Below are 23,153 nucleotides of genomic sequence, written 5' to 3' on the forward strand. Positions count from 1 at the left end.
TGAGCACTATTCTTCAAGGTATCATTGTACAAACAACTTAAAGGAAAGGTTTTCTTTTAATTTTAACTTGGAGCACAGTTTCTGAAGTAAACAGCTCACGCCTCAGTACCTGTTTTAGTCATTTTTCAGTTTGTTTTGAGGGAATGGCACCCAAAAGGAAGATTTTATTTGGAATCAGAATTCTGACCGGTTTCACCGATAGGAATTAAATAAGTGCGAAAATGTTTTTAAAATTATAAAAACATTTTATAATTTTAAAAACATATTTTTAAAACAACTTATTTAACTTGGTTTCGCTGAAAAATTCGTTTTTCCTTCAACTAAATAGAGAGAGAAGATGTAATTGTGATAGGACAACCATACTCCAAGGGTCACCTGTTTTTAATTTTTGTAAGACGAGACAAATATGATTTTTTCATATAATTTTATATATTAGGGAAAAATCATATGTGACAAAAATATGATAATCAAATATCAAATTGATGTTTAATTATTACTAGAACAAACAAAAAAAACCCGAAATTGTCATACTTCTAAGCAATCAGGAACATCTGGCCAATTTTACTAAAGATTAATGGACTCTTGATATCCCTAGGTTAATAACGCAATCAAAAAGGTGATATAAACTCTTTTTTTTTTTTTTTTTTGAGTTTTGAATTGATTTGTATGAAAAGTATTCTTTTCTTTTCCATTGCACTTAGTTTTGACATATTATATAATTAACCACTTTGCCTTTTGCCTATGGTGCGTTTGATGAGCCTTTTCATTAATTTATCTAACCTTTGCCTTTGCTGCGGCACTTGCACGGACGAGCACGATTTACGAGAGTTTGCTGAAAAATTGTGATAATCACCATGAAGGAATTTACATGTCTGACATGTCGTTTTGTATATTCTAAAAGAAAAAGAACAAATTATTACAATTTGATGAAACATAGAGGGGTTAAAGGGTTTTAAGATATGTTCTTTCTTGTGGTAATATCAGTTGCTTTAATATCATTTTTTGTTCTAAGTGTTGATCAGAACTTTTCAGCCCTTTCCCACCTCGTATATCTGGCGGAAATTTTATCATTTTTTATTATAATATTTACTTGCTTGATTAATCGGTTACGATTTATGGAAATATTGGACTTTATCATATTTTGATAGTTCGGATGATGATAATTGAACCAAATCTTAAATTGGGAACTGTCTCGGAAAATCCAGGTGTTTGGTTGGTGTAGCTGTCTAAAGTTTTACTCTTTCGTTTCATTTTGTGAGCATTGGTCATCTCATATTAGCTTTAGTACAAAGGAGAGTTGTAATATTATTTGGATCATTTCTTTTCAGGGAATGGATACCGTAATCTTATCAAAGTTCTCTGCTACAGGCAAGTGCCTGTAGCTACGTAAAGAATTATGGCCATCAATCACTACTCAGAAATAGCTGCATTTAACTGGAACAATCCTAAGCTGGAAAATTTTCTCTCTCAGGCAAATATCGCATCAGGTTAGAAAATGTATAATGGAAGGCTCCCTTCTTTAAGTACGAAATGTAATGTGTTCTTAACGATATTAACCGAAATAGTCATAATTCCATATCTTGAATTGGGAAATAATTTTAAAATCATGGAACATAATTTGGAGTTGGCGATTTAGAGAATATCATTGACTTTGTTCGTAGCAAATAAAACAAGAAGGAAAGGTGTACCCCATAAATGGAATAAATGCAAGGGGAGAAGGATTAAAAAATACTGCTGCAATAATTTCGCCCGCTTTCAATCCCATCATTCAATCCAGTCTCATATGAGGGTCCTCCTCAAAACACGCAGTTAACAGACAAAATACACTGGCGTCAAAACTTAGTTAAAACCAACAAGAATAATATGTAGCCTTCAAGTTATTCAAGTTATTGTATTAACTGATGATTTCATGCTTTATTTTTTATTGTTATATTCGTGCTGATTTCTGGGGAAACAATTTTATATCCCACTTTTTTGCACATAATGATAATTCTCGTATCTAAGGCTGCGTTGTATTTCCTGCATTTTTACCTTTGCGTGCTATGTGATTATCATTATGTGTAAAAAAGGTGGGATATAAAAACGTTTCCCCAGAAATCAGCAAGAATATAACAATAAAAAAATAAAGCATGAAATCATAATTTTAATACAATAACTTTAAACCTTTGGAATAATAATGATAAATGTTCAGAATGACCCTATTCTCACCAGTGTATATACACTTTTTTCAGAAAGGCTTAATTCTCGGAGTAGAAGAGAAAGCCAAGCTTCTTGAATACTGAAGATCTAAAGTCGTTTATTCCATAAAACTTATAGATTACGTGGAATGTATTGTAACTTATAGATTCGTTATTAAATAATATATATTATGTTGTAAGATGAATTATCATCTTCACCAATCAACCGCATAGTTGATGAGCGCAAAAAAACCAAAATAGAACTGGAAAAACCTGCAAAATAAACTCACCGATCGTTGAGAGGTGAGTGCTACTGAAAGTCATACTTATGAAATGATTGAAAAGCAACAGTTTACCATTATTCTAATCATTATTCTAGAACCCAACCAAATAAAGTATTAAGAAACAAACTCTACAAAAAGCGAATGCGGTGTCATACTTTTAGTTATGTTTTTCGAACAGTTTAGTTAGTGCTTTTTTGAGTTCCCAGAACAAGCTGTTGCTTTGGGTTACGCTGTACTTCTCAGTACAACGTAATTTTCTCTAAAGCAGACTTTTCTCTGCTTCTCAGCAGAGAAAATTCTGAAGTATTACTACATAGGCCTGTGTCACAGCGGAAGGGGTAGTTGAAAAGGACTCCAGGAGAGAGAGAGAGAGAGAGAGAGAGTATCCAAAAATTTGAAAAGCGTGGAACAAAAGTATTGCACAGATGTACTATGTATACAGAACAGTTGATCTATGAATGAAGATCTACAAAGAAACAGCTGCGCCAGAAACAATTTCAGTGTAACTTAAGGCAGCGTCCCTTCTTCAACTCAAAGTTAAGCATAGTAGTAAATAAAACTCACAAAAAAAAGGTTTGGAATTAAACAGTTTTCATTACATACATTTCAAGTATGATTTGGTATACATAATTATACGATACAATAAAGAGCTTATATGTACATAATATGGAATTGCTATTTTTTTAATTAAAAAGTTCTCTATTGAATGAGAACGGCAGTTCACTTTTTTATCTGTAGACCTGTTTTAGCCATACCGATAAAAACCGGTAAAAATTCGTTCCCAGGCGAACAGTCTGTTAGGTTTGCTGTGTCGGTCTGTATGAAACCACTAGAGAACGAATGAAAATCAAATTTGATGAAATTTGGGATTTAAGACAGTTCTAAATTTTCTTAAAATCAGACATTCTTAACCACCACTTTACGCGAAGATCAAAGTACATTTTTACTATAAGAGGACGGCATGCAGCGGGGGCTATTCTTTGGAGCTGAGTGATATCAATTGCGCCAGTAGTGAATTGTAATCTCATGAGTCTTGATCTTCTTGCGCTAATCATGTTGCCCTTTGTTTATGAGCAGTCCTTAAATAGCATATCTGATATCTCTAATGCTTCTGCAATGTTACGCATATTTCCTAATTTGTTTTACTTATTTAGTTTTATGAATATAGTTATTTCCTTCTTGTTTTTGTACCACGCAGCAGATGTTCATTATTTTCAATCCTTAAAATCTCTATCATGAAAATAATTCCAAGAATTTGCAATGAATATTTAAGTATCTGCTGCGGATTTAAAAGTGTCTGTAGGCTGCATTTGGCCTACGGTCATTTTTAAATCCGCATCAGATGCTGCCATGCTCAGTATATCGCATCTTATTTATGCTGATGAATTAATTCTGCGTTATAGAGGTTGATAAAAATAAAAAGGAATAAATAAATAAAAAAAAAACCTTATATTCTAGAATTTCCGGTCTGATTGATCGAGTGGAAAGCGTATGGATTCGCATATGTATTAGCTTCTGGTGGCTTCAACACTATCAAAAGCGTTTGGTTATTGACAACAAATTTCTTACTGCGATGCGACGTCCTCGAAACCCCAAGTTGATGATTTTCTCATTCGATGCTGCAAGTTTATCAGCGCAGTTATAAAACCGTACTGTAGCACTGATTGCGTACAGTATTTCACAGCATGTCAAATAAATAAAGTTCGCTGAACTATTTCATAAATCAATTCATAAACTATTTTTAAAAGATTTGTGTGTTCTCTCTATAACTATCGTAGTCGATAGTTATGATGCTTTTAGGTTAAAAAAACCTAGTCCGAGATGAAAAGGCTTTTCAACTAAAGGCGTTACTAGTCTCACATAGAGGTAGCAAGATTGTTACTGTAAATCCACGTTTTTTCTCTACACGTGCACCTCTCCAAACACGGCAAATATTCAGTCTATATTCAGACTCCTGAGGAGTCCCACATGGGTGAAATGACACGATTACATTTTGAATTTTCAGTTTATTAAGTGTTTTCTGGCGACAAATCTTTGGAGTAGGAACAAATTCCAATTTCTGCTAGAGAGACTCGGAGATTAAGGAATTGGTTTTTGAGGATCACACCATTTCTTAAGACATAAGCATTTTGCTTACTTCATCGCTGCTTGGAGACTGGAAAGATGATTGATATACTGTAGTAGTGGAAAATTTTCTGTTATGTATTTCTAATCGTATCGTGCACAAATATCGTGCGCTACTATTTATTGCAATCACTTTCAGAAAAACTTATTTTATTTCACTATTTTTGTCCCAAGGCATGTCATACTTGATTCTGTTAGTGAAAACTGGTAAAATTTCCAATCAAATAGAGAAAATATTAATCCCATGATAATGTAAACTAGATTTATATTCCTGACAAATTGCGAGGATTCCTATTTCGCATTAAGATTTTCTGCTAGTAGCAACATGTAGATATATTCAAGTTAAGGTTATATTTATGTATCTTTTTAGAGATTTTACTGAAATCAATATCGTAGTGAAATGTGAAAACTTTAATAATCTTCAATAATAATCATCTTTTTCTTCCTCTTGCTTTAAATATTTTCATTATCCACAGTTATGCTTAAGTATTTAAATTTCATTATTTGTTCCAATATTTTCCTATTTAGTGACAATGTTTTTTTTTTTTCTCTTCCAGTTACCATTGTTTTTGATTTATCTGGTGATATTTTCATGTTAAAATTTGATAATTTAATGTTGGACTAAATGTAATAAAACTATACAATTCCGTCATATATTAAATCAGTCATAGATGAATACGGAATATAGTCCGTGCATGTGTGTGTGCGCGTGCGAGCGCGACACGGAAATCAAAAGAAATTAATATTTTTTTTGTTTCTTTTTTAAACCTCAATGCCACGATTTATTTACTGGCCAAGTCTTTCCCTGTTTATCTGTTGGTGTTAATCTTCCCTCTCCCAGTGGCCATATTTGCGCAATTACTTGCCTAGAATGCGGCTCTCTCTCCATTGAACCAGTTTACTCCATTCGGATTCCACTGCTGCCAAATAAAAGCGATGAAAATTTACCGAACAATCAATATCGTAGACCGTTGGCTTCATAGGCGCACGTGCCTTTCCATTCACCGCTTATCTCTCGATGTTACGTGATTGGTTCTTCAGCATCAATAGAAATTGTGAGAATTCAGAGTCTATTAATAAATCTTCTCTTATTTATTTTCGTCAGAAAATTTCAATGATTTATTGCGTCCCATTGGTTTTCGCGCTGTGGAATGGAAAACCAGAGTGGCAGTAAACTCGACATTCTAACATTTTGCGAATTTTCATATTTTAATATCTTGCATATATTATAAAATGTAATGATTGAGGATAAAATCCTCAGTCATTACATTTTATAATATATCATGAATATCAGATTTTTAAAATTATAAGCTGATTATAATAAACAAATCACCCAAAATTGTTTGCATTTTGTTGGAATTAGGAGGATGTTGTTTTGAAAACAGTTATAATATGGATGTTTCCTCATCGAGGAATCCGGATAGATAATAACCTCAAGCGATGCGAATTCAACAATTGTTTATCATTGTGCACCTATGATTCGCATGTGATGGTCACTTGATTGCCGAAGCTTTTAGATGATAAGCAAGAAACTCTCTGTCCTTTATTAACCCTATAAAATACAGAGAATTTGGCGTTGCCTTGCTAGATTGTGTTTAACATCTACCAGTAACATCTAATAAGAAGTATCTGTTTTTTCCCTTTAAAAAAACAACAACAAAAGTATGATTTCTTTGAAAAAGCTATCTTAATCTCTGTTGGAAATATAATTTTTTCTTCATTTCTCGAGTTTAATGTTTGGCCTGTTCAGTTAGCAACATAGTAAAATAACTAAAGATCAATTTTAATCTCTTTGATTAATTTCACTAATAGTTCCTTCGTTGATTTAACATGCCGATTTACATAAGGGAAACGTTACTTGGAAACTAAACGAAAATTCTTAAAATTGTAGGTTCATCAGTCTTAACCTATAATTCTTTAAGAGTTGCGATCACTCTGTACGTTATAGGGTTGCACGACCGAACCGTAGAAAAATCTGAGTGGATATAGCGCTCTAATATATATATATATATATATATATATATATATATATATATATATATATATATATATATATATTTTTTAATGACAACCCGCCATTGAAATGTCTCAAACTTTTATACATACAACCCGTGAACGTTGTCTCATACTAAGCACAGCACTTATTCCAAGCCACTTCAGGTCTTCAATAATTTATTAATGTGTATTTTATTCATTTGCAACTCAGTCTTGACATTGAAGTGAAGAAATGTGCCTATACGTCGACACTACCATACGTATTCTCTCCCCCCCCCCCACTCCCAGATCTTATTAATGAAGCATCATCCGATTAGTCTATTATTATTATTATTATTATTATTATTATTATTATTATTATTATTATTTATTAATGACCACGTAAGAGGGGGAAATAAAAGCAGGCGTGCCTTGATTTCTCGGAATTCCTTGATTTCCATGTTTTGGTTTCGTTTTAGCCCAGTCTCTTCCAAGGGAGACCGGCTAACTTCATCTTCAGCTGAAAGCTGTTTTATTAAGATTCCTCACCTCATGCACGAGATTCGAACTTGTTTCTTTACAACTGTCGCTACTTATTATACAATGGAACCGCTGGAAAAATAACATCAGTAACATATTTTACAATCATAAGTTATCAAAATAGTTTAATTTCAAAATAAGATGTTAAAATTCACTTACGCCTTCCTCTTCCTAAGCAGCTTGCTCAGTTTGTAACAAAAGCATAAACTTTCTGTTTTCGCATTTGTTCAGTAGATAATGGTTATTAATGATTATTCGATCACGAAGTGTGCCTAAAGAGACAGAAGACAGAAGAATCACACGCGACGTAAACTATAGATGACGCGACCGATGCCACTCACGTGTTACTCTTGACAATTTGGGACGCAGTAAGGCGTTACCCAGCTCTAGCCTTCATTCAGCATTTATTCGTCTAACAACGGCTACGCAAGATGACTGGCAACCTACCTCAGAAACAGCGAATTATACAGTATTTCTTTTACGATGCAAAGAGCCAAATGATTGAAAAATACGAATTTTTGTCCCATTAAGAACAGCGCTTTAGTTGGATAAATGAATAATATTCATTTATATTAAGAACAAATGCTGATGAGATTGTCAATTGCTCGCATATTTTGTTTTGATTTTGTTTTTCGGTAGGGATAAGGGAAAAAAAAACAAAACTGAATTTTCGGGGAAAAATCCTTTTCAGATCTGTCTAAACACGACTGTTTCCGTAAAACCATTGCGGAGAGTCTTTTAGGCATTTTTACGCGAGGCTTATGAGTTGGTCTTAAGTGGATATGTCTGTGCTTATTCTTCCAAAAAAATTGAGATTTTCTCTCCCTCTCACAAGCCTTCAGTTGACAGGCGTAATATATAGCTGACACGGAATGAAAACCATCCGGGCAACTCTCCTGCCTTAGTAAAAAATAAATAAATAATAATTTATTTGTTTTTGCGGAGCAATCTGCTGACGAATGGCTGGAAATCTACACTACATTAATATCGTAAGTGATTCAAATATACTTATCGTATATAGGTTCTAAGCAGTATACTACGAAATCTCTTAATCAGGAAGGCATGAGGGCACACACCCATTGAAAGTGCTTTGGGTGGGTTAAGGATATTATTAAAAGGGGCTTTATAAAAATGATGCAAGTGAAATTTTTCAATATATGACAGATAGTCAAAGAACTAGGAACCATCCGTAAAAGTTGTGTAACAGTGTGGTTGGTAGGGGTGGGCAGAGCAGATTTTTTGCTTGGAGAGTGGTGAGTGGAATGGATTACCCGAATTGGTTGTGAGTTCCCTGACGGTGAATGGATTCAAGGAGTGATATGATAGGATTTGTGTGTATGATGATTGATTTAGGTCTCCCGCGAGCAGTCTCCAGACTCTAAGGAGATATCGTAAAATAATAATAATAATAATAATAATAATAATAATATGGTTTTTGGAAGGCTGTGAGGTTAATGCATTATGTCTTTAAATTGCATGTGTTCTTCTGGCCAGCTCGTATATTATTTTGAGGGAAGAAAATCCCGAGTTTCCAGGAAGAAATTCCTTCCACCTTCTTATGACACCAGCTGTCTCATCTTTACAAAAATCAGGATTCCAACGAAGGGCATCGTCGATACAGACTGAGACTTTTGGTGTGTGTGTGTGGGGGGGTAATACAAACACTATTAAGTGACCTACTACAGGTTCAAGCCTATTAAGAGCTTGTCAGGGACTCTGAAAACTCCTAGTTGGATTACTGGTTCTGACTGAATCCTCAAGTTCAGGATGATATTTAACTGAAATAAGTTCTATTAAATAACTTGAAAAAAGGACGCTTTCTTTGTGTGTCATCAGATTCATGATATATATACCCTCAAGTGATGTATGGCATACTATGATCGTGCTATATGATTAAGTTTATATTATTACTAACTTCTTATTAATAGTTCCTTCCAAATTAAACTATTGTTTCAGGACTAAGATATTGTCGGATCTTACATTTCGGTTTTCTCTTCTCTCTCCTAATTTTTCTCTCAGTTTCACATGATTATGGTTACCTGTGGTCTTTGTTCTGTGATCAGCTACTTTGTTTGTAACTCAGATCCATAAGTTTCATAATAAATCCTTTAACTTCTTTTTATTTCCCAAAAGGAGTTGGTAGAACTCTTTTAGTCTAATCAACTTTTGAAAATGGGCAGGTCTCACTTAGCCGTCATCGATATCTCAGCTCCTGACTACCTATGATTTTAAAAAGCATCCAAAAGATAGTATGGCAGACAACTGCCTTCATTTCGCAATCCTGAACTATAACTTATTTTATTGTCTGAAATAGTGTGAGCCCAGTCGCAAAAAAAAGGTAATAAGTGGATCTTGGTATGACAGAGCGGGATGTGAAAGATGTCTCCTGGGGGGTGCACCAAAATCCTCTCTAAGATTGCTCGATTCTACGAAGAAGAGGGCAGCCCGGCTAATTAATGATCCCTCTCTCACATACCCATTTCAATCCCTCTCTCACAGACTTTCAGTTTCTGCCTTGTGCCTCTTCTACAGATACTTTCATGGACAGTGCTCTGCTGAATTGGCCTCTATTATTCTCCAAAATCATTAAAACAAGAGCCACTGCTAGCCAAACTCACCGAACCAACTTCACCGCCTCCTCTTTCATTCCATTTATTTCTGTCCTCTGGAACAGTCTCCCCCACTTTGTCTTCCTCAAAGATTACAACCCTCAGCTGTTCAAGCGAAATGTGAACAGACTCCTATTCTTCTTGCACACACACACACACACACACACACACACACACACACACACACACACACACACACACACACACACACACACACACACACACACACACACACACACACACACACACACACACACACACACCTAACAACTAGTCGACCAGAAATATTGCACTGATACGTCATAGTTTTTGCTTCGGAAATCAACTAAATCAATAAGTATTCTTTCGACTGTATTTCCAAATAAAGTTCTGAAAACAGAAAGAAAAACACTGGTCGTGTGATCCTAATCAGTAGGAAACCATTGAAAGTGTCGTTGCTATACATGCCATTGTGATTATATGATCAAATATAGCTCTTAATTTATTGAGAGAAATGTGATATCTCTTATTATCCTAAAAACTTCCAGCTTGTAAACTTGTTTTCTAACAATTGGACAACAAAATACTACACTGGCACTGCCTCGTATACCATTATGCGATTTAATTATTTATTCCACTAAATAAGAATATTTTCCATTTCGTAAGTAGAAAAATTTTCAAATCATACTATATTTTACGCTTAAGCTTGTTGCAGAAATAACATGGATTAATAACTCAAAATGTATTGCATGCGCAAGTAATATTTCTTTGGTGTAAGACAGCGAACTCACTGACAGGGCGAACAGTTAATGAACGTCGAACTCGAGACATGTAGATAATTTTTTAAATATAAATAAATAAATGAGATCCCCACACATACACCCACACACACGAGATTGCTTTGAAATTTCACTCTACACTAGATTATGATGTTAAGTATTTTCCATGTTGTTGTATTTGCTTTGGTGATGTAGTTTTACACTAGAGAAATATTACCTTCAAAGTTAAACTTGGAATTCTTTATTCATCTGCTTTTTTTTATCCTTTTTACATCATTAAAGCATGCCCCCCCCCACACCCCACACATTGTGAACGCTTTGCCGCCTGAATAAAATATTCATTTTTTTTTTTTTTTTTTTGCTGCCCTGGATATTTCGAGATGAATGGCACTGCTTTAGGCATTCTTAAATAATAATAATAATAATAATAATAATAATAATAATAATAATAATAATAATAATAATAATAATAATAATAATAATACAACTGATCAAGCTAGGAATGTTGGAGTTTGATAGAGAGAGGAATCTGAAATTTAATGGTCATATAGCAAAGATTGCAAATGCAATCCAGAGGACCATAGTAATGCTGACACGAAGATTGACTTGTACGGGGAATATATGGCTATTATTTCCCTTACAAGTCGAGTCTTTTTGTCTCTGTTTATAAGGCCTTCGATACGACCTATATCCTGTGCGCGGATATGGTGTCCTGGTATATTCGATGTAATGCACATACAGTTGAGAGGGTGTTAAAGGATATCGGGATTGTGGAATGTAGATTACGAGGATCGATTGAGAATGTGTGGACTGCAGGTACTTGTAAACAGGAGGAAGAGGAGAAATGTGATGGAGACCTATACACTCCAACAACTGAAAACCCTCTACAACTGCATTTCAGTTGTAGAGGGTTTAATTTAGATGGCTAGCACCACGTTGTTGCTGCCTACCGTTTAAAAGAACTCGAAAATGAGTTAAAATGCGACATTTTCATTTTCTTAAACCACGATTAATGCATTTGTTAAAAAATAAGCATAAAATTTGAACAAAAAAGAATGAACAAAACAATCTTAAAAGAAAGCGGAAGGGATTCATTCTTTTTCTGTGTGTGTATATTAATATTCTTCCTTTTGATAATTAATACCTCCTAAATAAATATTGAAGACTATATGTGAGTGTTATACATAGCTACATGTTACTATCCCTGATGTAATAACTTTATGCTTTCAAAAAAAAAAAAAAAAAAAAAAAAAAACATGAAATCTTCAAAAATTTATTTCGCCGGTCAGTTAAACTAACAAACATTATTGAGCTTAAATATGTAAAATATGATCATGTCCGTTAATATTTCCCAATTCCAGATGTTTACATCGAAATTTTGATTTCTGATAACAATTGCTGCCATCCTGTTTTTATTTATTTTTTTATGCGTCAGAGGCAGATTTCTATTTGATTTATTCTTTTTTATTATTATTATTATTATTTTCTGACTCTGGCATCCACGTGCCATTGTTAACGCCGTTTACTTTTGTATTCCAAATGACTCGATTATGAAAGGGCGCGTGCGAGTTGTTTATGCCAGTGTTATAGCTTACAGTTAACAAATCTGTCACACAATTGGACCACGCAGGACACCAGTTGCTACGTGCTGTCCCCCTATTACTCGCTGTACGTAAACAAAACTACGACGGAGAAAATAAACGGCTAAACAAAACAGAAACGTGCGTCACTGTGCACCAACGACGTCTGCCTAACAGAATGGCAGACTGCTAGCGTTGAGTGGGCATGTCTGTAAATAATATGACAAAAGAGGAGATGAGGGGAAAGAAAAGAAGGGAAAAAGAAAAGAGTTGCACAGCTTATAACCATCTGGTTCACATTTAAGGTTTTCACACCTCGTTTTCACTAGATGTGTTCGTTAGTTAGAACTTTTTTTTGCGTAAAAAGGTTAGAGAAATGCAATATGAATTACCATTTTAGCCCTCGCGGTTTCGGATTTTAACATCGGAAGAGACTTGAGGATGGGGCGCGCTTCAGAATTTTATTTAAAAGACCTCTTTCTATGAGTAGTATTCTACTTACGATTAATATTAATGCTATAAGCATACTTATTATTCATATTAATTCATCATCATAATCAAATTCCTGCCATGTACCCTCAAGGAGTGTACAGGATATGATAGTACTACATGAAAAAAATTGCATCATTACTAACTTCCTATCTACAATTTTCCTCCAAATCAGTCTGTTACTTGTCAAGACTCCAACATTATCAGATCTTATATTTCTATCGTCTAAGGCACTTTTTTACCTTATCAATCCACCTATATCTTGGTCTTCCTCTGGGTCTTTTTCCTGCCAACCTGGCGGAGAACACTTGTTTTGCTAATCTTTCCTCTCCCATTCTGTTTAAGTGACCATACCACCTGAGATTAGCTCTGCTAACGCATTCCTAGATGCTTACAATGTCAAGTTCTTTCCTAATATCCTCGTTTTTAATATGATATTGCCATTGATGCCATCTGTTCATACCTCTAATCTTTCTCAGGACTCTCATATCTGTGGTCTCTAGTCTTTGGTCAAGTGTTTTACTTCTTACCCAGCTCTCAGATCCATAAGTTAAAACTGGTTTGAACACTGTCTTGTATACAGCTAATTTAGTGTTCCGACTAATTTCTCTCTTATTCCATATGAATTTATTCAATTGACTTCCCACCATACCAGCTTTGTTGATTCTGTTGTCTATTTCTATATTTAATTTACCATCTTCAGTAAAAATCGTGCCTAAATAGCTGAAATGTTTTACTTGTTCCACAGGTTCTCCATTCACAATACAGTTGACATTTTCAACGATTCTGCCTATTTTCATTTTATATTATATTATATTATTAATTTTATATTATAATTCAAAATCCGTGTGTGTGTGTGTGTGTGTGTGTGTGTGTGTGTTATTCAAAAATGTGAAAGTATCTGCAGTTTCGATTTGTACGCCCGCGCACAAGTATTTTAATGAAACCTTTCCATGCTACACCGGCTTTATTAAAATTTCGTATTCTGGATCTTTACTTCAATGTGGAGTCATCTCACTTTGGATTTCAATTGGACCGTTTAAATAACAAAATTAAAAAAAGATTTAGAAGATCATAAGGATGTAAGATAAAACAAAATTATCTATTATGAATGCCAATAATAAACTGTGTACATTATATAAAGCATTGAAACTTGAAATTGCCTTACTCCATTAACAAATAGTTTTTAAAAATTTTAACAGTTTAATAATTTTTAACATGAATAAACTCAATTTTTTCACTAATACCATTTTGATTTAAATTTTTAATTGGTGTTATAAAATTATTTAGTCATGTTTTTTTGTTTTTTTTATTTACCTGAAATTTACAGTACTTATTATTTTGTTCTGATTTCTTTAGCGGGGAGGGGAGTACAATATGAAGCAATAGGGTGAAGATGAAACACGTGCGTATACTTCATCAGAAACAATACTTTGATCTGTAAGTTATTGTTTCAACTTTGGTTTATTAGTGAAAACGTTTAATTTATTTTCTTTTGTGAATAAATGGTATTATTATTATTTTTTTAATTTAATTTTTTTATAAAATCTTAAATATATGTTTTCTAGTAAAAAATTAATCTTTATCGAGTGTTTTTAAACGTCTAAAATTCAAGTACTTTTTTTTCTTTTTAAAAGTCGCGTCATAAAAAGAACGTTTGTCTGTAGCTAGCTGCAGTTTTGGGAGAATTAACACATGTACCGCAGCTGCAACATTTGAGTATTTCGAAAATTTTAACTGCATTGCAAGACACAATTAAAAAAATAATAATAATAATAAAAGAGTGGTGATGAAGCCTTCATTGCAGCGTTTACTTATAATATCCATTTCTAATGGATATTCTTGATACCTAATATTTCTAATTCAAGTTTAAAACATTTTTATTTGTCAATAATTGAATATATATATATCCTTATGATCTTGTGCTTTGAGTTATCCGTCTCATACGGAAGTGGTAGAGCTTTTCTTCTCAGAAACTCGGCTTTTTCATCCCGCATAACAAGCAAATCGGTCAGAACAATACAAAATTTTACAGACATAAAACACTTACCTCATAGCCTTAACTGCTTCCGTAATCCTAAAACAATTTAAAAATTGTTCTGCGATTACGGAAGCAACTAAGGCAGACTATAATACATTATTGTAGATTATAATAATTATAGTCTATAATGTAGTATAAAAAATAATAGTCTATAGTTAAATTGCTCGCCTCATCATTATGTTTTTTTATTTTGTTTTTTTATCGCCATGACTTTTTTTTTGTCGTTTGCCGTGTCGTTTTGCGGTCCAGATATTGGGACCCACTTCTATAGATGAAATAAGAATCACGATTGAAGAATTTAAAACGTTTGGTAGAAAAAAATTAAAAACAGGACCGTAATCTCAGACAGTGTGAACAGATTCTAATTTTTGTGACTCACGCAAATATAATTTTAAAAAAAAAGGAAAAAAGACAGCAGCTATCTCAGCAACACCATAATGGTTCGAAACGAAATGTTGACAGACGAATCTAATGTCTGTTGTTTTTTTAGCGTTGATTTAATGCTTGATATTCGTATGGTGCAGAATATATTAAGCAAATTGTCCTAACGTGGGACAATGATTGCCAAATTGGGAATATCCTGAGAACATTTGGCGATATCTAGCCATCATTATCTTACTTGCTTCCCCTCCTCCTCCCCCCAAAAAATATGTTCTCGTCCACGTCTGTAATGCAGATTGAAATTTCCATATTTTTTCATTTTGATTCTTTTAAGATATTATTCTCATCATTCTATCGTGTTCAGTTGCCAGAATATTAACTATTTTATATGTACTTTTATGATTTTATGTATTATCATATATAATCTTATCTGTCGGTAATTAGTCTACCTTATCAGATCAGTTTTGAACAAAATTTAGGTGGTAGATGATTTTAATCGCCAATAAACAGAATAATGAGTCCATCATACTTTTTAATTGAAAGATTTGCTGTGTTTGATCTTTATAGCAGGGTTTCCTGAATTATCTAATCCTTAGCCCAACCCACATATTAAACTGCAACTCTACAACCTTTAAAGCAGTGATTCCCAAACTTCTGGATGTCAGGGCCCCCTTTGCAAAATTTAAAATATTTCACGGCCCCCTCGAAAAAAAATCGTAATAGAGAGATATATTATTATAATATTTATTGTATTTATATTCAATACAAAACATACACAGCGAATATTGCAAAAATCAAATGCATATATTACATTTTTTGCCTCTTACCGTTTGGTTCTGAAGACGATGCAGGCTGTTCTGGTAAAATATGAAATACTATCCTTTTTTTTTTTTGAGTATGTTTCTGCTTCTTCTGATTGTTCGCGGGAATTTTTTTTTTAAATTTTTTATCAGCCACTTATCTATCTCAGGGTTAAATTTTTTAACATAGAATAGATCAAATAATATCACCACTTACAGATACTGGCACACCACAGACTGATAACATGAAATTAGTGAATATTACCTGAATAAGGGAAACCCCGGACCAGGAACATTTTTCTCTTTTGTGACGTTTTCTCCCTTTACGGTAATTAAGCCTAACGCGAAACAGACAGCAAAGGCAGATTATTAAAACGTGCATGTGATTGGTGCGGTATTAACAAAAGATCGCGCAACCGAAAGATAAAAGCATAGCTGACAATTGAGTTGAAATGCTAACTCTCTTCAACCGAATTCCATATGTGAAACTGCCATAACATTCATTATATATACAGGGTGTTCGGGATAAATTTGACATATTTATAATTAATTATATTTTTCCGTAAGTTACATGTATTAACACACACTTCTCTTCATTTAAAAGTTTGGACCCTTCTTCATTCATATACAAGATGTCAGAAAGGATGGATAGCTGGAACCCACCTGAATCATGGAAGAGAATAACTTGTATCATGATGATTCGTGCCCGCCATCAAAATAAGGATATTACGACTGCTGCCCAATGCTCCCTGAATACAGTAAAAACAATCAGGCATGAACTAGAGACTTGCAATGTGACTACGAGGATGTAGCAAGAAGAAAGATCCCTAGCAGACGATCTGATTGCGTTCGTACAGCAGAATTCCTCGCAAATCTGCAGGAACAGGTGTTGAAGAACCCTGGCATTGGAATTCGGGCTTTGTTCGTGGAGTTGCTAACTGTAGTCAAGCCCTGGATAACAAGGGTAGCCAATGGTAGGCCGTATGTATGGCAGCAGGATTCGGCCCCTTGCCACACCTCTGGGAAAAGTCAAAAATGGTTGTCTGAAAATTTCTACGACTTCACCAGTCCAAATGTTTGGCCTCCAAACTCCCCAGACCTTAACCCCATGGATTATTTTGTATGGGGCGCAGTTGAAAAAGACACCAATCGCACTTCCAGTAATACAAAAGCCCAGTTAATGGATAAAATTAAAACAGTTTTTGCGGCCCTTCCCAGGGAGACTGTAGCATCAGCTTGTTCGAGGTTCCGAAGCAGAATTGAAGCTGTGATCGATGCTAATGGTGGTTATTTTGAGTAAATCTTGTTGATAGTATTGTAATTAACTCTGCCTGTAATGTTTTTTTGTCAATTCATTAAATTTAATAGATACAAAGAAGATTTTCTTTTTCCTTACGAAACTGTCAAATTTATCCCGAACACCCTGTATATATAATCAGGGCCGGAGGAAGCGTGCATGCAGAGCATGCGGTGCATGCGGGCGACGCTACGATGGGAGCGCCACGCCAGGGAACAGTTCATAAGTTAATTTTTAAAAAAACAAAATTTTTATCATAAAAACAAAATAATTCTTAGAATGATCACTATTAAAATAAATTAAGGCCGTGTACACTGAATAAAAATAAAAAAAAAATGTATATTACCGCCTCTTTGACCAGCCGGCTGTTTACAATTTTGCAGCTAGAGCAGGCTAAATGCTTGCCTGCAGAATGTTGTGTCTTCTGCAGTCTATCTAAAGTGAAACGGTGAACAGTTTTTATGCGCAGAAACGAATTTTCGTACAAAATATTTGTTGCTAGTTAACCAGTCATATGGTACGCGTCTCATAGGCTACTGACAGTAGCGCAGTGGGGACTATTATTTCGTCTCTGTGTCGTGTTGTGTAATAATTTCTTGTGGGTATAAAATAGAAATGGAATCAAAAATTTAAGAAAAAGTTATCCGGCGCACAAAATCATAAGCGTCATGCTGCGAAAGAAGCAGATATTAAGAAACAAACTGGGGCTCTTAATAAATTTGTTAAAATATTAACATATTCTGATGCAGATTGTAACCAACTCGATACATCAGAAATCAGAGTTGAAGAACCGTGCACATCACCAAGTTTGCATGAAGGTACTATTGCAACTATTGAACAAGATAATTGAACATGATTTAAGTGAAAAATAGTTAGGATTTAGTCAACTACAACAAGATTTAGTTGTAGTTGACCACGAAACTAACAAATTGTTAGTCTCTGTGAATTTAGAAGATCCAGGTGAATGGGGAAATATTGATGTAAAATTAAGAGTTATTTTAATTGAAATGGGGCCTGTTCAAAATAAAAATATAATATATCCCAGCGATACATATAGTCGTAAATTTGGCGACGCGTATTATAATAGAAAAATGGAAAACGGGAGCTCGTGCCAAGAACATGGCTGATTTATTCCGAAACTTTAAATTCGGTTTTTTGCTTTTGTTGCAAACTTGTCGCACCTACTGAATCACCCACTGAGTCTTGTAGAAGATTATAACAATTGGAGAAATGTAAGTACAACTTTACATAGACATGAGACTAGTTTAACTCACATGAAAAATTTCTTAAAATGGTAGGAACTTGATAAAAATTTAAAAAAACAAAACTGCTATTGATTTCCAGACTCAAAGCATGTATGAAATGGAAAAGAAACATTGGACGAGTGTTTTAGAACGCTTGATTGAAATTATAAAACTCGTTGGTAACCGAAATTTAGCTTTTCGCGGATCATCTAATAAATTATATGAAAGAAATAACGGCAATTTTTTAAAATTAGTCGAACTGTTTGGGAAGTTTGATCCCATTATGGCAAATCATGTTGAAAGAGCCCTACATCGAAACAATAGAGTACACTATTTGAGTAAAGACAGTATTAAGAAACGCAATCAGGGATACAATTTTATTATCAATTCTAAAATCTAAATATTATTCGATAATTTTAGACTGCACACCTGATACAAGTAAAACAGAACAAATGACCATTATTATTCGCTTTGTTTCCTGTGACAATGGAACTGTCATGATCAGGGGAAACCTTTTAGGTTTTGCAGATATATCAGATTCCACAGGACGTGGTTTATGTGCAACAATAATGGAACAACTGGAAAAATGGAATATTCCCATTGAAGACATGCGAGGTCAAGGGTATGACAATGGGGCAAATATGGGCTCCAAAATTTGCTTTTGAGCAAAAATCCTCGAGCTTTTTACGTGCCATGTGCTGCTCATACTCTAAATTTAATCATTAACGATGCAGCCAAAGTGAATGCAGATACAATTAGTTTCTTTGCAATTATTCAAGAAATATACAATTCTTTTCATTCTCTTACAAACGTTGGGCAATCCTTTTAAAGTTCGTAAAAAAATTAACATTGAAACAGCCATCAGAAACGAGATGGGAAAGTAAATTTAATGCAATCCGCCCTCTAAGATATCATTTAGGAAAAATTTATGATGCACTTTTTGAAATTTTAAATAATGAAAATTTTAATGAAGAAACTCAGCATGAAGCACAAACATTATGTGCTAAAATAAAGGATTACAAATTTATTTGCTCTCTTATAACTTGGTATGATTTACTTAACGGAATAAACCCTGTGAGTAAAATGATTCAAGACAAAAATATGAACATTACACTTGCTTTAGAATCTATCGAAAACTTAAAAATATTCTTGCAAGAGTATCGATCAGATACAAATTTTAAAGAAGTTCTGAAAACGGCAAAAGAACTGAGTGAAGAGGTGGATGGAGAACAAGAATTTAAAACTGGTACGGAAGTTCGACGACGAAAGAAGATACAACACTTTGACTACGAGCATCATGACACAACGCCACAATCGCCAGAAGATAAAATTAGAGTGAATGTGTTTTATACACTTCTAGACGTTGCAATTTAGTTGTTCAAAACGTTCGTTAACAGAACGTTTTGACCAACTAAAAACATATTACGATAATTTCAATTTCTTGTATAGATTACTACAAATTAATAACGAAGGTCTACGAAAATTTTGTGACGATTTACAGATTCTCTTGAAGGACTGCGACAATAAAAACGTAAATGCAATAGAACTATTAGACGAGTTATGTGCTTTCCGGGATATTTTTCGGAAGGATAATTTAAATATTCAAAAGCCCTTTCGATATTCTTAATTTCATTGTGTTCAATAATTTATCTTTCCAATTGCTTTAAGAATACTATTAACCTTAACTGTTAGTGTAGCGTTTCTTTGAACGTTTCTTTTCCAAGTTGAAATTGATTTAAACCTACTTAAGAACAAGAATGTCACAAAAAAGGCTTGTTAGTTGACGTTAATAGCTATTGAAAATGATATATGTGCGGAATTAGATGTTAAGACCATTATTTCTAATTTTGTGAATATGAAATCAAAAGCCTTAAAATTTTAATAAAAAAATTTTTAAGTATATTTATGTAATTTAATTTATTTTCTGTTATTCTGTAAAGATATTATTTTTTTAATACTTATTAAATGTTCTAATTATTTCTGAATTCTTTTGTTATTTTCTCATCTATCTTGACTTTCTTTTAAGTTCCTAAAAGATAGTTCCACTTATAAAAATTATTGCAAGTTACTAAGAATTTAGTAACTTGTAAAATGCAAGAATTTTTTAAACTTTAGTTCAAATAAATTTTAACTTTAATTAAAATTCATTTTAATTTTGTTAGCGATTCGGGTCGGTGAGAAGGCTATAATCCCTGTATCATTATATTCAACGATTAAAGTGAAGTGGCTTTATCAAAATTTGGTTTAACTTTTGAGAATTTTTTGAATTTACGGGTTTTTAACGATTATCCTGCCTAGTCAACACTCCCGGTTCGTTACATTTAGTGAACCAACGTGTGGCTGTTCTGTCAAAATTTATTTAAGAAATTTCAAATAATTTAAATTTTTATTATCGTAAAAGAACCACACACTTCCGGATCGTTACAGGGATGCTTAGATAGATATTGCATGTGGGTGTCAAAGACCCTAGCGCTTTAACACTTTTACGAATTTTAACAGGTTTGGTTGAATTTTATTGTTGCCTTGGGAAATCGAACTCACACACATCTAATTAATAACAATAGTTTTTAGCTAGATACTGTGTTTGCCCATGCAACATATGGTTTTGTTTCCATCTATACAGCATAGTTTCTGTATGAGGGGACATGTGATTCATTAATTAGTGTGTTTTTATCCCAGTTGTCTCTAATTGCACTATTTGTTGAGAAATATATTACACAGACTCCTCATACCTTATTCACTGGCATAATAAAAGTACTTGTTTTTATTGCCTCTGCAGTATAGTGGCTGTTAGGGAGGGTGTGTTGTTTACCACCGCAAGTGAGTTACTATCTTGCCACATGAACTTGTTTAAGCTTTTTTTCATGTGTGAAGTATATGCGAAACTTTTATTGGTAACAGAAAACTAGCTGGGATGACAGTGATAATATAAAACGAGTTTTGATATGTATATAAAGTCAGTATCAACAGTCCCTGATTATGAACGCGTGATGAAAGGGACAGGAAGATTTGGAGAACATTCGAAGTAAATACAATTAACCACTGCTTTGAAATGAAACATATGAATAAGCAATATTTACTAACATTCATTAAGCGCCGAAATACGCCGGAAGCAAAGTTTGTGAACCAACACCAATGTGTGAATTTTTCCATTAAAATATAAAAAATAGCAAAAAAGAAATAATAAATAATAAAAGTTAAATACGTTTCTTTTAAAATAAAAAAAATCTACTTAGTCTTAAAACATTTTAAATTTGTTTTCATTTTTTCACGCCCCCCCTCAACAAAACCTATACTTGGACCATTATTGTTTCATTTTTACATAAATATAGGAAATAACTTGAGGGAAGTATTCAGTTTTTTGTTAATGTAGAGAGCTTGTAGAATGATTTAAATAAGCTGGAAATATGGGCAAAAGATAATGGATATCAGTTCAATGCGGAAAAGTGTAAAGTTTTAATCCCACATTTTCGGATTAAAATATTACAAGCTATATTGATGGAACTGTACTGCATGAGATTGCTGAGGCTAGGGATTTGGGGGTGTTAGTGGATAGGGAGTTGAAGTTCAGAGGGTACATTGTTAAGGTGTCCAAGATAGCTCATAGGATTACTTGGTTATTGAAGAAAACCCTAACATGCAGAGATTTAAAAAAAAAAGTTATTATTCCGCTTTATAAGGTGTTGGTACGTCCATATCTAGATTACTGTGCTTAGATCTGGTCGCTTGGATTTCTTGGAGATGAGGAAGTGGTAGAAAAGATTCAGAGGCGAATGACCAAGTTGGTGAGTGGTATAAGGAATGCTCCTACATTGAAGGAAGTTGGTTGATATGCGGATTAAATTAAATAAATGTTTCTGTCATATTCCCTCTTCTCAAGAGGGAATATTATAGAAACATTTAAGTTACTAGAAGGTTTTTATAAGATTGATGGAGGGAAAATATTTTAGCAGTGGGATAGTGGTGGAAGAACAAGAGGTCATCCCTGGAAATTAAGTAAGAGTGTGGTTAACAAGCGTGTGAGGGATAGATGTTTTGCTTGAAGAGTGGTGAATGAATGGAATGAGTTGCCTGACTCAGTTTTGAGTGATTCTTCTATCAATGAGTTCAATAAGAGGAATGATGGATATTGTGTGGATAGTTTGGGTCTCCCGCGATGAGTCCACAAACTCCATGGAAATGCCCGTATAATAATAATATCAACAACAGATTTCACTGAACTACTGACAACTTTATACTCAAGCTAGACAGACCATTGTGAGAGGTCTGGGCAGTGCAACATTTATAACCGTATCTCATAGAATTTCATTATTCTCTCTCTCTCTCTCTCTTTCTTTCTTTTAATATTCATGATGACTTGTTGGAGGTCACAGGGTTTAGATCTAGGTCAGTTTCAGCTCTCTTCATCTTAATTTACAAAAGAAAAGCAAAAACATATGTGTGCTCGCGAATTCAGATGTGGTATAAGTTGTCCCAAAAATTTCTGAATTTATGTCTGTATTATTATATTTATTTTTATAGTTTATTTTTATATATATTTATTTGTGATGGTGTCATAATGTCTGTTCTAGTTCTATATATATATATATATATATATATATATATATATATATATATATATATATATATATATATATATATATATATATATATATATACATACCATATCAAAGATCTTGTTATTGCCAGCAGAGACATATGATAATTTAAGTTAAATGCTTGCAAACAAAATTCATTATTATTATTATTCAGCACCAGTTGCAAAGCTTAAGATTATAATGCAAGTCGTTCTAAAATAAAATAAAATGTGAAGAAGTGTGCTACATTTCATTGCTTCAAAATTTCAAGACTGGTT

At 33.6% G+C, this 23,153-nt stretch overlaps 1 protein-coding gene across 1 annotated transcript in view; it reads right to left on the reverse strand.

The window, feature by feature from the left end:
* The window catches only part of LOC150099394 (protein lin-28 homolog), a 59,430-nt gene that overhangs the window by 30,886 nt on the left and 5,391 nt on the right, over positions 1-23,153 (reverse strand). Inside the window, exon 2 of the mRNA XM_090404338.1 lies at positions 824-894. Coding sequence (XP_090260464.1) covers positions 824-894 — 71 coding nt within the window. The remainder of the gene's footprint in view (positions 1-823; positions 895-23,153) is intronic.

This window comes from Typopeltis vanoorti, chromosome 14 (assembly GCF_054136105.1).
Source record: "Typopeltis vanoorti isolate ZY-2024b chromosome 14, IOZ_Tvanoo_1.0, whole genome shotgun sequence".
NCBI lineage: Eukaryota > Metazoa > Arthropoda > Arachnida > Uropygi > Thelyphonidae > Typopeltis > Typopeltis vanoorti.